The sequence below is a fragment of the Arachis stenosperma genome, chromosome 9, assembly GCF_014773155.1.
Source record: "Arachis stenosperma cultivar V10309 chromosome 9, arast.V10309.gnm1.PFL2, whole genome shotgun sequence".
Taxonomy (NCBI): Eukaryota; Viridiplantae; Streptophyta; class Magnoliopsida; order Fabales; family Fabaceae; genus Arachis; species Arachis stenosperma.
The window spans coordinates 18,535,287-18,549,437 of record NC_080385.1 but is presented as its reverse complement, the minus strand read 5'-3'; the positions used below and the strand labels follow the sequence as shown (position 1 = coordinate 18,549,437).

General features: G+C 35.6%; 2 protein-coding genes and 1 long non-coding RNA gene across 3 annotated transcripts; 2 read left to right on the top strand and 1 right to left on the bottom strand.

Moving 5' to 3' along the window:
• Positions 1-1,217: 1,217 nt before the first annotated feature.
• Positions 1,218-4,134, bottom strand: LOC130951352 (uncharacterized). Its single transcript, XR_009073939.1, has 3 exons — positions 3,394-4,134; positions 1,826-1,906; positions 1,218-1,432 (listed from the first exon to the last, which is right to left on the bottom strand). It is a non-coding gene; the product is annotated as an uncharacterized LOC130951352 (long non-coding RNA).
• Positions 4,135-4,968: 834 nt separating this feature from the next.
• LOC130949187 (protein FAR1-RELATED SEQUENCE 5-like) lies at positions 4,969-5,886 on the top strand. Its single transcript, XM_057877981.1, has one exon. The coding sequence runs from the start codon at positions 4,969-4,971 to the stop codon at positions 5,884-5,886; it is 918 nt and encodes a 305-aa protein (XP_057733964.1).
• Positions 5,887-5,936: 50 nt separating this feature from the next.
• On the top strand, positions 5,937-6,800 carry LOC130949186 (protein FAR1-RELATED SEQUENCE 1-like). The gene has a single exon (XM_057877980.1). It carries the CDS (start codon positions 5,937-5,939, stop codon positions 6,798-6,800), a length of 864 nt encoding a protein of 287 aa, XP_057733963.1.
• Positions 6,801-14,151: the final 7,351 nt, after the last annotated feature.

Sequence of the window (14,151 nt, the reverse complement as noted above, 5' to 3'; positions counted from 1 at the left end):
GGATGAGATAGAGAAGGGAGAGGAAGAAAAAGGGCAAGGAGAGAAAGAGAGAGAGAGAGACAAAGAGGAGAGAACGAGAGAGAAGAGAGAAAGAGAGAAAGGGGAGAACAAAGGAGAGAAATAAAGAGAAAAATGGGAGGGAGAGAAAGAGGGAAAGAAGGATAGAGAGACAATGGAGAGAGAAAGAAATGGGAGATGGAGAGAGAGAGAAAGAGAGAAAGGGGGAGAGAGAGAAATGAGAGAGAGATAGAGAAGGAAAAGAGTGAGAAAGAGAGAGAAGGGAGAGAAAAGAAGAAAGAGGGGAAGCAATAGGGAGAGAGAGGGAGAGGGAAGAGAAAGAGGGGAAAAAGAAGAGAGAAAAGGGGAGAGAGAAAAAATGGAGAATTTAATTTGATTTTGGTTAACCGGTTAAAAATTAATTCTTTTAATTTGGTTTTGATTAATCAATTCTAAAAAATATAGATATGAATTTTAAAATTATTTTATTAAACTGATTAACCAAAATGTGATTATAATTTTTTAACCAGTTAACCACATTTTGATTTTTTTTTTTTATGAACACCCCTAGTCCTCGCTCACTCTATGCCACCGCCATTAGAATTCTACGACGTCATCATCATCCATCGTAGCAGTGATATTAGCTTTGCTTCACACCTCTTTATCAAAGGGGCATCCAATTAGACAATGGCTTACTATTTCTTCCAACTTTTCACACCTAGGGCAACAACTTTAGATTGTCGGGAATCTATTCTTCAACTAATGGTGCACCGGTAGACCACTATGACAAACTTTCCATAGCAAAACTCTCACTTAGGGTAGACACAGTGGCGGAGCCTCATAGTGGAAAAGGGGGCAATGACCCTTCTAATTTTAATTTTTTACATGTAAATTATATATAAATTTTAGTTTAGTCCCACTTAAAACTTTATTTTAGTCTTGTTTTATTGTGTAAATATTTTTTGTCCCCTATAATATTTCATCTAGCTCCGCCCTTTAGTGGACATTGAAGATCCCAAATGGAAGACCACAACTACTTCACTCTATATTGTAACACCCTAACTTTCAGCACGTCATGATCCTACCAAAAGCAAGACGTTACTTACCTGTTTTCCTTATTTATTATTTAATATTGAACCTTTAGTTCGATTTTGCATTTCAATTTTTAGGAAAAAACCGAAAACTTTTGTTTTTATTACTTAAAATCATATATCAAAGATCTCCAAGAAATATTAGTCACGTAGTTATTAACAATAATAAATATCTTACAAAAGAATACAAAAGAAACTCAGTTAAAACTCCTATCCCTCTGTATAAAATAAAATCTTAAATAACGAAGGCGAGGGAATTCTATAAAAGCAACTCAACACATAAACTTAACTTAAATAAAACTCCTAATCGCTTGCGGCTTCAAACTGAGTCTCCGAACCTGTCACTGAAAGGATGGAAGATTTTGGGTGAGAACAAACCACTAGTTTTCAGTAGGGAATAGGAATGCCGCACTAAATAAAGTAAATACAAATAGCTAATTCATATCATAAAAACAATTTCACTTAAAATAGTTTTAAGTTCCTTCCTTTAATTCACGTTAATTAAACAAAATTCCAATCACATTAACAATTCCTTATCCATAAACATCATTCCTAAATACATTATTAAGACCCCAACACAAGTAAAATATCCATAAAGCACGTAAGCACATCACCAAAACAACAGCACAAACACAAATAAATAAAATAAAGCAAACACAATCAAATGTAAATACGCAAACAAGATGATGCATGCCTGTTCCTAGCGTAGGCCATGAGCTCATGCGTCGGTTGTTTACCTGCAACCCGACGTTACTCGGAGTGAACCCCGAATATGGTCCCTTTACTGTGTCAATTAGACACCTTGGCATCACGGTTACCTGTGTCAATTAAACCTCATTATAATAACAGTTCAATGTGTATCACAGTAAGGAACAGTGTTATTAATTAGGCAAACATTCCCGCATTAGCAATCTCAGGCTATCCGTTAGGCGGACAATTTCGCATTAGCAGTTTGGCACATGGCCCGTTTAACATACAACTCTCATTTATTTATTTCATTCATGACTTTTCATTTTCTTTCATTTCATTATACCTCCACATCACCAATTACATACTCATACCTCCACATCAACATATTATTAAACGTACCTCCGCATCACCGCTTGACTATACATACCTCCGCGTCACCAATTAACTTTAAACCCTTCCTAGTTGTTATAGTACTACTGGTTTAAAAGCAAAACTTGGTGTTGAGGTAATTTGGTTACAATCAAAACTTGTACCATCTCTCTTAAAATTCTGTTATTGTTTTCTAAGAAAATGCAGAAAAACAGCAGGAAGTAGTAAGTTTGATAAATTCCTTAAAAATTCAATTTTCACCCATTGCCTTTCAAAATTCATGACCTCAAACAAGACTCTTTTAGCTTTTCATTGAATCAAATTCCAGATTAATATCATGTCATATGAAAAAGTTATGAAGTGAGAAACACAACCATGCCTTTTAGAATTCGGTTTCCAAAATCCAGTGAGCTACCCATACTCTTTTCAACATATCTACTTGGTTAAGTAGGGTATTGACATGAAATTTAAAATGAAGATTGTGGACACAGGAAGATTGAAAATTCCACTGGTTTCACCTCAAATACTTACCAGAATTGAAAGTTAAGGGAGTTGGAAGTTGGTACTTCTGCAGTAAAGAAACAGAATTTTCTGTAGAAACCATCAATCTTCAAAAATTTATTTCTCCCAAACCACTCATCAATACGTTATGAATTTTTTATGAGATGCTCAAAACACATTAAGGTTTCATGCAAAAATAGTTTCATTCAAATATATGACATGGGCTGCTCCCAGAAATTGATTCTTTCTAATGTCATGTATGCAGAAATTCTGCCTTAAGCATTTTCAACAACCTTACTTATCAAAAACCACATTTGAACTTATAACCCTTCCAAAATCACACGTTTAACCTCTTTCCAGTTATTCAAAATTGTCTTAATTGCCAACACAACCCAAGAACCCAGAATCAATAATTCACACGATGTCAAGTACTTAAGCATCATCAAACCCTTTTCTTTTCTACACTATGCCAAGCATAATTTTTCATATACACTCATCACCATTCAAACACATAATAACTCATCAATTCACACCAGCAAGCTCAGCAACAAAAGTAACACCATTTATTCTATCCCTTACAACATTCAGTACACACAATCATCAAATCAATCACCAACTACAGTTATAATTCAACTCAATTCCGTCAATTATTCACACAAGGCAACCATAAACCATTTGCAGTTACTCATTTAATTTTAGTAGCATTCATAAGTTAAAACCTTTACTTTTAAAACAAATCCCCTACCTCAGTTAGTCGAAACCCACAAGGTTAGGCGTGACTCCAACTTCGTTCTAACTCGCAGCAGCAGCAACAACAGCTTTAAACCGAATCAGTAATAGCAATGCCATCGAACAATTTGTAATGGTATTGGCATAACCCAAACATATTAACATCTCAACATTCTCAATCAACCATGGAAGCAGAATGGTAATATTGAGGGTTTGGGAACAAGGACAACTTACTAAAACTTGAAAAGAACAGAGAAATGGAGCAGCAGCAGTAACAGCTTTGTTTAAGCACATGCAACCCCACGGCCACCATCACGGCAGCAGCGACTTCGGCACACAAAAGGGGAACCAAAAACAGAGACAAGGCTGAGCAACTAACGGAGACGGTGGCTTCGCAACAGCTGCGGCGGCCTTCCTCCTCCCTTGGACGGCGATGCGGCACGGTAGCAAGGGGCTGGCACGGCTTCTCTCTCTCTTCTGCACTCTCTCTCCTCGCGTTCGCCTCTTTCTCTCTCCTCTGTTGTTGGCGACGATGGCGGCGACTGGCAGTGGGTTGAACGCAGCTGGGCGGCAACGTGACGGGCATGAACGGCGAGCCCAAGGCCCGCAGTGGTGGCGCAGCTCCTCCATCTCCTCTTCTCCCTTCCCTGTCACAGCTTCACTCTCAGAACTCTCTCTTTTCTTTCTTATTTTTTATTTCTATTGCTGTATGGTAGCATTTTAGAAGAAAGGGGAAGCGGTGTGGCGGCGAGAAAGAGTAAATTGTGGCTTATTGAAGAATGAACAGGTGGTTGAAGGGGTATACATGTGGGATTTGGCTCCTCTGAAGTTGTTCATTTACTTTAGAGAGAAAAGTAACGCAATCTAAGCCATTGATAACATAAACGGTTTTGATCACCTTAAATAAATAAATGATAAATAAATACATTAAAAGAATTAAAACGCTAACTATTAAAAAACTAAAAAGAAAAAAAAACGCGCCACTTTACAAAGATAGCGCGCAGAATTAAATTTCTGCAAAACTGAATGCCTGAGTAAAAAATGATGAAGAGAACCATACAAACATTGAAAACGCTAGTAGATACTGAACAAAAAAAATGGTAATTACACAGATGACGGAATTATTAAGTGAAACAAGTATGCTGGTTCCATCTATGGATACTACGATGATGGTGTCCCCAATAGAGACGAGCAAGCCAAACATGGAGGTGTTACTTCCTGAAACTAAAACGATAAATTTATCAGAAGAAACAATTGAGTTGATGATCACAATGATACCACCATGGAAAGGTAATTTTTTTATTGAATAATTTTAAATTTCACCGCAATATATTTGATAATATTTTACTCAATATATTATTTTTTTATATTTGCAGAAGATTGTCAATTGATTTCTCAAAACGTAGAAAAAACCCAAATTGTACAACACAATTCTACATTAATTACTTTTTCCAGGTATGTTTATAACAATTATATTTGTACTCTTATTTTAGTACTCTTATTTTTGTATGTTTATAACAATTATATTTAGAATTTTATTATTTATTTTTATTCAGGCCAATTATAGCAAAAAAAAATACCAAAATTAGGCATGGAATTTGACACAGTACTAGAAGCTAAAGACTTCTGGAAAAGTTATGGTGGAATGATGGGTTTTGATGTTCGACAATTGTATGCAAATAAATGTATGCTTGATAATTCTGTCAGTAGTTTTAGACTTGTTTGTGCAAAGGAAGGCCAACGAAGACCAGATAAACGGGATCATTTAACAAAGCAACCTCGCGCCGAGACTAGAACAAGTTGTCAAGTAAGAATGTCACTCAAGTTTGCTCGAGATATTAAAAAATATGTGATTTGTAACCTTGAGTTAAATCACAATAATATTTTGCAAATTCCGGAAACCAGTCATATGATGCCATCACAAAGAAAGATTTCAGAAGTACAAGCATTGCAAATAGATTTGGCAGATGAAGCTGGCATAAGACCAAATGAAACACATGAACTAATAAGTTTACAAGCTGGTGGTAAAGATGTCCTTGGATATACCAAACAAGACCAAAAGAACTATCTTCGAAGCAAACGAAAGCGAGACTTGGCCTATGGTGAAGCAGGTAGTTTATTAAAGTATTTTCATCGGCAACTACTTGATAATCCCTCATTTCAATATGCTATACAGTTAGATAACGAAGAGAAAATAACAAATATTTTTTGGGCTGATGCAAGAATGGTTATTGATTATGCTATCTGTGGTGATGTAATCACATTTGACACTACATACTGCACAAACAAAGAAAATAGACCATTGGGTGTTTTTTGTGGATTCAATCACCATCGAGAAATAGTAATATTTGGTGCTGCTCTTTTGTATGACGAATCAAAAGAATCTTTTATGTGGTTATTTGAATCATTTTTGGAAGCTCACATGCAAAAAAAGCCTAAAACTATTTTCACTGATCAAGATCCTGCTATGGCAAGTGCTTTGGTAGAAAAAATGCTATTCGACATTTAGGGAATAAGTTGAAAGATGGTTCTTTTATCTTGAGAGATTTCAAAGCTTGTATGTATAATTCTGAAGATCAGTTTCAATTTCAAGAGACATGGGATGCATTGCTTCAAAGATACAAAGTGGAAGACAATTCTTGGTTGAAGAGTATTTATAAAGTGAAGGAAAAATGGGCTCATTGCTATATGAAGAAGGTGTATACTATTGGAATGCGAAGTACTCAACTTAGTGAAAGTTTTAACAGTGATTTGAAAGATTTTATGCGGTCAAATTTAGACATAATACATTTTCTCAAACAGTTTGAGCGAGCTGTTGGTGGCAAGCGATACAAAGAGCTACAAGCTGAATACAATGCAAGACAAAAGCTTCCTAGACTTAAGATGATTCATTCGCCGTTATTGAAGCATGCTGCACAGGTATATACTCCTAATGCATTTGATTTATTTCAAAATGAGTTTGATTGGAGTTCTGCTGCATATATTGTTTCTTGTACAGAGAACAATCAAATGTCTGAATATCAAGTTGTTATTTTTGATAAAGATGGAGAATACACTGTATCCGGCAATGTGAAAGATATGATTATTTCTTGTAGTTGTGGAATGTTCGAAACAATGGGATTCTTATGTTGTCATTGTTTAAAAGTTTTAAATGTTTGGGATGTGAAGCAAATTCCGGCTCAATACATTATGAAAAGATGGACTAGAGAAGTAAGAAAGATGATTGTTCATGACTCAGATGGAAAAGTTGTTCAAAGTGATACTAGAGCGGATGCTACAGCACGGTACAAGAATATATGTTTCAAAGCAATCAAATTAGCTGCTCGATCATCAGATTTTGAAGTAACATCTAATTTTGTTGAGCAAGTTATAGAGGAGGCATATAAGAAAAGTTACAAGATGATGATGTTTCAAATATTTTGAATGCAAAAGAAATGGTTAATAGCTGTTCAGATGGAGATGCGTTAGAAAGATTACTTGAAAATATGAAAGGATTGAAAAAGAAGGAAGGACGAAAAGGTAGAAAAAGACTCAAGAGCTGGGTTGAAAAACAATCAAACAAGAGAATGGCGTCAACAAAAAAAAATTCCACCCAAAATTGTGAGGTTTGTAATATTTTTCATTTCTTATTATCATTTTTTTAATATTTTTAAAACTTATTGAAGTTTCTCTGTATTATTATTTTTCTTATAATAGTGTTTATATTGCAGGCTGAAATTTTCACTTCAAATATTGAAAATCAAGCTATTTTGCCACTTCAATCATGGAATCAAGTTACAACACCAAATGGAGTGAAGTTATAACACCAAATTTAGATAATTAAATGATAGAATGAAAAATTATTTATTTAAACTTTGTAATTTTTCTTTTTGAATTTATAACGAATGACTTTAAGAAATTTGAGATGATTGTTTTGTTTATATTTTTTATTATTTGTTTATTCTGATGATAATATATTTTTTTTAACCAGTCATACATTTAAATTTAAACTACAACGTTAGACATGAAACAAGTATTATAAACATATAAAAACACATAAAAATATAAATAAATTAATTTAATGTATATCAATATAAATTTAGTAGAGATCTATTAAACCAACATCACATCATTAGTTATTCTAAACACTCTTTAGTTTGTTCTCAATTAGATTCTTATTTTAAGTATAAATAAAAAAAATTGAGTACATTTATCTAAAAAAAATTTAGTACATTTACATGAGTATTTTTTTATATTAAAATAAAAAATAAAAAATTATTTTTGATCCAATTTAAATTAATTAATTTTATTTTTTTATTAAATTTTTCAAAAAATTATTCAGAATTCAAAAAAGATGAAAGATTAAAATTACGCAGATTTGGAAACTGCTGCTTGCACGATTTGCTTGCACGATTTTCAAGGTTCTTTTAATGTATTTATTTATTATTTATTTATTTAAGATGATCAAAACCGTTTATGTTATCAATGGCTTATATTGCGTTACTTTTCTCTCTAAAGTAAATAAACAACTTCAGAGGAGCCAAATCCATACATGTGTGGGTGTTTTAGAAATTAGGATTAGGATGAGTGGATTAGGCATTGGGGTTTAGAATTGAAAATTTAGGGGTTGAGTAGAGTTTTTATATAAAATCAAATTAATTTAAAATATGAAGTCTCATAATCTTTCTAAACAGAAAATTATATATATAATTATAAATAATTCATTATTTATTTTTTAAAAATCCGGGGGTTTATATACATTGCTCAGGGAGGTGTTTGATTGGGGGATGGAACAACTGGAAGGCAACCTTGTATTCGGTGGAGACTGAATAATACCCGTTCTTCTCATGCTTCTAGGTATGGTAATTTTCTCCTTCTCTTTCGTTTGTAGTATTGTTGCTGTTATGTCTGTCTGAAAATTGTCTCTGATTAATTCTATTCTCTATTATCTATTATTGTCTATGAGTTGATTGACCCACTGTAACTCTGATTTTGGGCCTCTTGTTTGGTGAGTTGAGATTGTATTAAAATTTTTTAGCCAAGAATCCTCATAGTGAATCTGGTTACCTCTATCAACCCTTCAAATTAGACCTTTTTTTTCAGAAACTTTCTTTCTTCTAACAAATTTCTCCAGACCCATGATGGATTGCGCCCTGTTGAAACTTTTAGAAAATTGCAATACCTAAAATATTTGCTTTTATATATTCTGGTGAGTAGTGAATTAGGTTTTGTAAGAATTCTCTAGCCCTATTTAGCTAGCATAGCCATATTAAAGGCCTTTAGATCTTTAAACCCTATTTCACCTTGCATCTTATCCCTGCAGACAATGTCCCATCTTATCCATTATAGTTTCCTTTCATTTTCTCGCAATCTCCACCAGTACCTCATAAGATGCCTCTGAATTTCTTCTAGGAGTGAGTTAGGAAGTCGAAAACAGCTCAGAGTGTATATTGGAACAATAGTGGCCACTGCTTTAATCAATACCTCCCGCCCACTAACCAAAAGCAATGACCTATTCCATGTTTGTAACTTCCATTCCACCTTGTCCTTAATATAGCTAAAAGTTTATTTTTTGGATTTGTGAATAACTGCCGGCAACATAAGATATTTCTTCTGGTTACCCACGTGAGGACTATGGAGTATTTATGATAAGGTGTCTCGGTTATGTATAGTAGTATTTCTGCTGAAGAAGAAGAAGGATTTGTTAAGATTAATAGTCTGACCACTTAGTTTGCTATAGGTATTTAACACTTCAATCATCTTTTGACATTTAGTAGTGTTTGCTTCACAAAAAGGGATAGAGTCATCTGCAAAGAATAAGTGGCTAATTGTTGGACAGCTGTTATTCAGTCTTAATCCCGTGAAATCACCTCTTGTCCTCCTTTGTGGAGCAGTTGGAAAATTCCTTCTACACAAATTAGGAAAAGATAGGAGGAAAGGGGATCACCTTATCTCAATCCCCAACATGGCTTAAAGAAACCATGTGGTTGACCATCCACAATAACAGAGTCGGACACTGATGTAACACACTCCTTCATCCAATCATTTCATTTCTTCTAAAAATTCAGTTTTTTCATTATCTCCCCAACAAAACACCACTCTACTCTATCATACGCCTTACTCATGTTTAATTTCAATGCTAGTTTCTGATTCCCATAGCTTTTGGTTTTGAGAAAATGTATTAGCTCACGAGCAATCAATATGTTGTCACTTATTAGTCTACCCTTAATAAAAGCACTTTAATTGTCACTGATTATCTTAGAAATAATTCCTTGCATACGATGAACTAGAATCTTAGAAATTACCTTATAGAAGATCGAGTTTAGACTGATGGGTTTGATTTGACTCATAGAATCTGTATTTGGCACCTTAGGAATCAAGAAAATTTGAGTATAGTTCAGAGCCCGAAGCATTTTGCCTCTTGAAAAGAAGCTCCACACCGCCTCAACTAAGTCCTTATTAATGACTTTCCAGTAATGCTGAAAGAACTTAGATGTGAAGCCATTGTCTCCCGGTGCGTAGGAAGGATTTATAGAAAATGTGATCTTCTTTATCTCTTCTTCTAAGAATCTTCTAGTTAATCTTCAATTTGTTTTAGTGCCCACTGTAGTTTTCATATTAAGCAATTCTTGAACTGTTGATATTGGGTTTGAAGTGTTGAACAATTCTTGATAATATTCAATTGCAGTCAAAGCGATACAATTCGGGTCTGAGTGGCTGGTACCCAAATTATCAGTCATCCTATGAATTTTGTTCCTTATGCTTCGACTTTGGAATTTGGCATGAAAATAGTTGGTGTTTTGATCCCCCCTATTTTTTCCATTGAACACGAGACTTTTTTCTTCTAATAGTGCTCCTCGTTCATGTATGCCTCTTCTAGTTCAGCTTCTTTTTTAAGAATCTTTAGTTTATCCGCTTCTGCCCCTTTTTCTTTTTCTAATTCCAGATCTTTTTGCAACTCTTTAATCATCTTTTTAGTATTACTAGTGGTTGATCATTACCAATTGACAATCAAATTCCTACAAGTCTTGAGCTTGTTGAAAAAATTGAACATTGGGGACCTTCTACTTGAACTTACCATGCCTCTTTCACAAGGTTCATAATTTCTTCACTCTCACACCATTTTTCTTGAAATCGAAATCATCTCTTTAATTTTCTGCCATCAACTTCTGACAATAGCAGCGGGGGGCGGTGATCCAAACCTGTATCTTTGATGAGCGGATAATTTGTACCCTTTTTGGCATTGTTTTTAGTATGTTTTTAGTAGTTTTAGTTGAGTTTTTAGTTAAAATTCACTTTTCTGGACTTTACTATGAGTTTGTGTATTTTTCTGTGATTTCAGGTATTTTCTGGCTGAAATTGAGGGTCCTGAGCAAAAATCTGATTCAGAGACTGAAAAGGACTGCAGATGCTGTTGGATTCTGACCTCCCTGCACTCGAAGTGGATTTTCTGGAGCTACAGAAGCCCAATTGGCGCGCTCTCAACGGAGTTGGAAAGTAGACATCCTGGGCTTTCCAGCAATATATGATAATCCATACTTCACCCAAGATTTGATGGCCCAAACCGGCGTGGCAAAAAAGCCTCAGAAATTCCAGCGTTTAACGCTGGAACTGGCACCTAACTTGGAGTTAAACGCCCAAACTGGCATGAAAGCTGGCGTTTAACTCCAGAAAAGGTCTCTACACGAAAATGCTTCATTTCTCAGCCCAAGCACACACCAAGTGGGCCCGGAAGTGGATTTTTCTGTCATTTACTCATTTCTGTAAACCTTAGGTTACTAGTTTACTATTAATAGGATCTTTTGACATTGTATCTGTACCTCATGACACTTTACACGTTTTCTTTGTGTACTTTCCACGGCATGAGTCTCTAAACCCCATGGTTGGGGGTGAGGAGCTCTGCTGTGTCTTGATGGATTAATGCAATTACTACTGTTTCTTATTCAATCATGCTTGCTTCCATTCTAAGATATCACTTGTTCTTAACCCGGATGAATGCGATGATCTGTGACACTCATCATATTCTCAACTATGAACGTGTGCCTGACAACCACCTCCGTTCTACCTTAGATTAAGTAGATATCTCTTGGATTCCTTAACCAGAATCTTCGTGGTATAAGCTAGAACTGATGGCGGCATTCAAGAGAATCCGGAAGGTCTAAACCTTGTCTGTGGTATTCTGAGTAGGATTCAATGATTGAATGACTGTGACGTGCTTCAAACTCCTAGCAGGCGGGGCGTTAGTGACAGACGCAAAAGAATCACTGGATTCTATTCCGGCCTGACCGAGAACCGACAGCTGATTAGCCATATGCTGTGACAGGGCATAGGAACATTTTCACTGAGAGGATGGGAGGTAGCCACTGACAACGGTGAAACCCTACATACAGCTTGCCATGGAAGGAGCCTTGCGTGTTTGATGAAGAAGACAGTAGGAAAGCAGAGATTCAGAAGATGGAACATCTCCAAAACCCCAACCTATTCTCCATTACTGCAATACAAGTAACCATTTCATGTTCTTTTGCTTTTTACAATCAATCCTGATAATTTCTGATATCCTGACTAAGATTTACAAGATAACCATAGCTTGCTTCAAGCCGACAATCTCCGTGGGATCGACCCTTGCTCACGCAAGGTATTACTTGGACGACCCAGTGCACTTGCTGGTTAGTTGTGCGGGATTGCAAAAGTGTGATTGCAATTTCGTGCACCAAGTTTTTGGCGCCGTTGCCGGGGATTGTTCGAGTTTGGACAACTGACGGCTTATCTTGTTGCTTAGATTAGGACTGTTTTATTTTTATTGGTTTAGAGTCTTTTAGTTGAGTCTAGTTCATATTTTAAGTTTGGTGTCAATTGCATGCTTTTGCTTTTCTTTTAATTTTCGATTTTTGCATGTTCTTAGTCCCTTTTTGATTCATAAAAATTCTAAGTTTGGTGTCCTCTTTGTGTTTTTCCCTTAAAAATTTTCGAAAAATTAGTGTTTGATTTTCTGAAAATTTTAAGTTTGGTGTCTTTTTGTGTTTTTCTCTCTCCTCTTTTCAAAAATCAAATCTTTTTCATAAAAATTTTTCAATCATATCTTTTTAATTGCTATTTTCAAAATCTTTTTAATTAACTAATTTATTCAGTTCTCAATTGCTTTGATCTTATTTTCTTTTTGATTTTCGAATTTTTATTTTAACTTTATTTTATTTTATTTTATTTTTTTTCGTTAATTCAAAAAAAAAATTTATCTGTTTGCAATCATTATCATTTCCCTTTTGTCCGTTATGAACATAAGTGGGATTGATCAGTCCAAAAGGACTCTGGGGTCATATGCTAACCCCATTACAGCTGCATATGGGAGTAGCATCTGTACACCTCCCATCAAAGCAAGCAGCTTTGAGCTAATTCCTCAACTCATTATCATAGTGCAGCAAAATTGCCAGTATTCCGGTCTTCCACAGGAAGAACCTACTGAGTTTCTGGCACAGTTTTTACAAATTGCTGACACAGTGCATGATAAAGAGGTGGATCAGGATGTCTACAGACTATTACTGTTTCCATTTGCTGTAAAAGATCAAGCTAAAAGGTGGTTGAATAACCAACCTACAGCAAGCATAAAGACATGGAAACAGTTATCAGACAAATTCCTGAATCATTTTTACCCTCCAAAGAGGATGACACAGCTAAGGCTGGACATCCAAGGCTTTAAACAAGAGGATAATGAATCCCTTTACAATGCCTGGGAGAGGTATAGAGGTATGCTAAGGAAATGTCCATCTGAAATGTTTTCAGAGTGGGTACAGTTAGACATTTTCTACTATGGGCTTACAGAAAAAGCTCAGATGTCTTTAGACCACTCAGCTGGTGGATCTATACACATGAGGAAGACAATTGAAGAAGCTCAAGAGCTTATAGACACTGTTGCTAGAAACCAATATTTGTATTCTAGCAATGAGTTCTCTCCAGAAGAGGAAGTCATGACAGTAGTCACTGACTCTAATCCTCAAGAACAGATAATTGAGCTTAATCAACAATTACTCCTGATGACAGAACAGTTAGCAGAATTTAAAGAGATGCTCTATGAAACTAAAGTTGCTAACAAGAGCATAGAACTACAGTTGAATCAGGCAAAACAGCAAATATCTAAACAGATAACAGAGGAGTGTCAAGCAGTTCAACTAAGGAGTGGGAAGACACTGAATACCACTGCTCAAAAGAACAAAAAGCCAAACAGGGAACAATTGACAGAGGATAACCAAACCACTGTTCAAAATCCCTCTGAGGACAGTAAGAGCCCAGAGAGGAATGTTATTGGCGTTCAAACGCCAGAAAGGGAAGGAAAGTTGGCGTTAAACGCCCATTCCTTGCCCAGTTCTGGCGTTCAAACGCCAGAAAAGGGAGAGAAGTTGGCGTTTAACGCCCAAACTTCACCCATTCCTGGCGTTCAAACGCCAAGGGAAGATCAGACACCTGAGAGTGCTGACAGTAATCCCTCTAAAAAGGCTTCTTCAACCACTTCTGTAAGGAATAAACCTGCAGCATCTAAGGTTGAAGAATATCAAGCCAAGATGCCTTATCCTCAGAAACTCCGCAAAGCGGAACAGGATAAGCAATTTGCCCGCTTTGCAGACTATTTAAGGACTCTTGAAATAAAGATTCCGTTTGCAGAGGCACTTGAGCAAATACCTTCTTATGCTAAGTTCATGAAGGAAATCTTAAGTCATAAGAAGGATTGGAGAGAAACTAAAAAAGTGTTTCTCACTGAAGAATGCAGTGCAGTCATTCTGAAAAGCTTACCAGAAAAGCTTCA

Coding starts and splice junctions, on each gene's coding strand:
- LOC130949186 (XM_057877980.1), top strand. CDS start 5,937: ATGTATAATTCTGAAGATCAGTTTCAATTTCAAGAGACATGGGATGCA.
- LOC130949187 (XM_057877981.1), top strand. CDS start 4,969: ATGGAATTTGACACAGTACTAGAAGCTAAAGACTTCTGGAAAAGTTAT.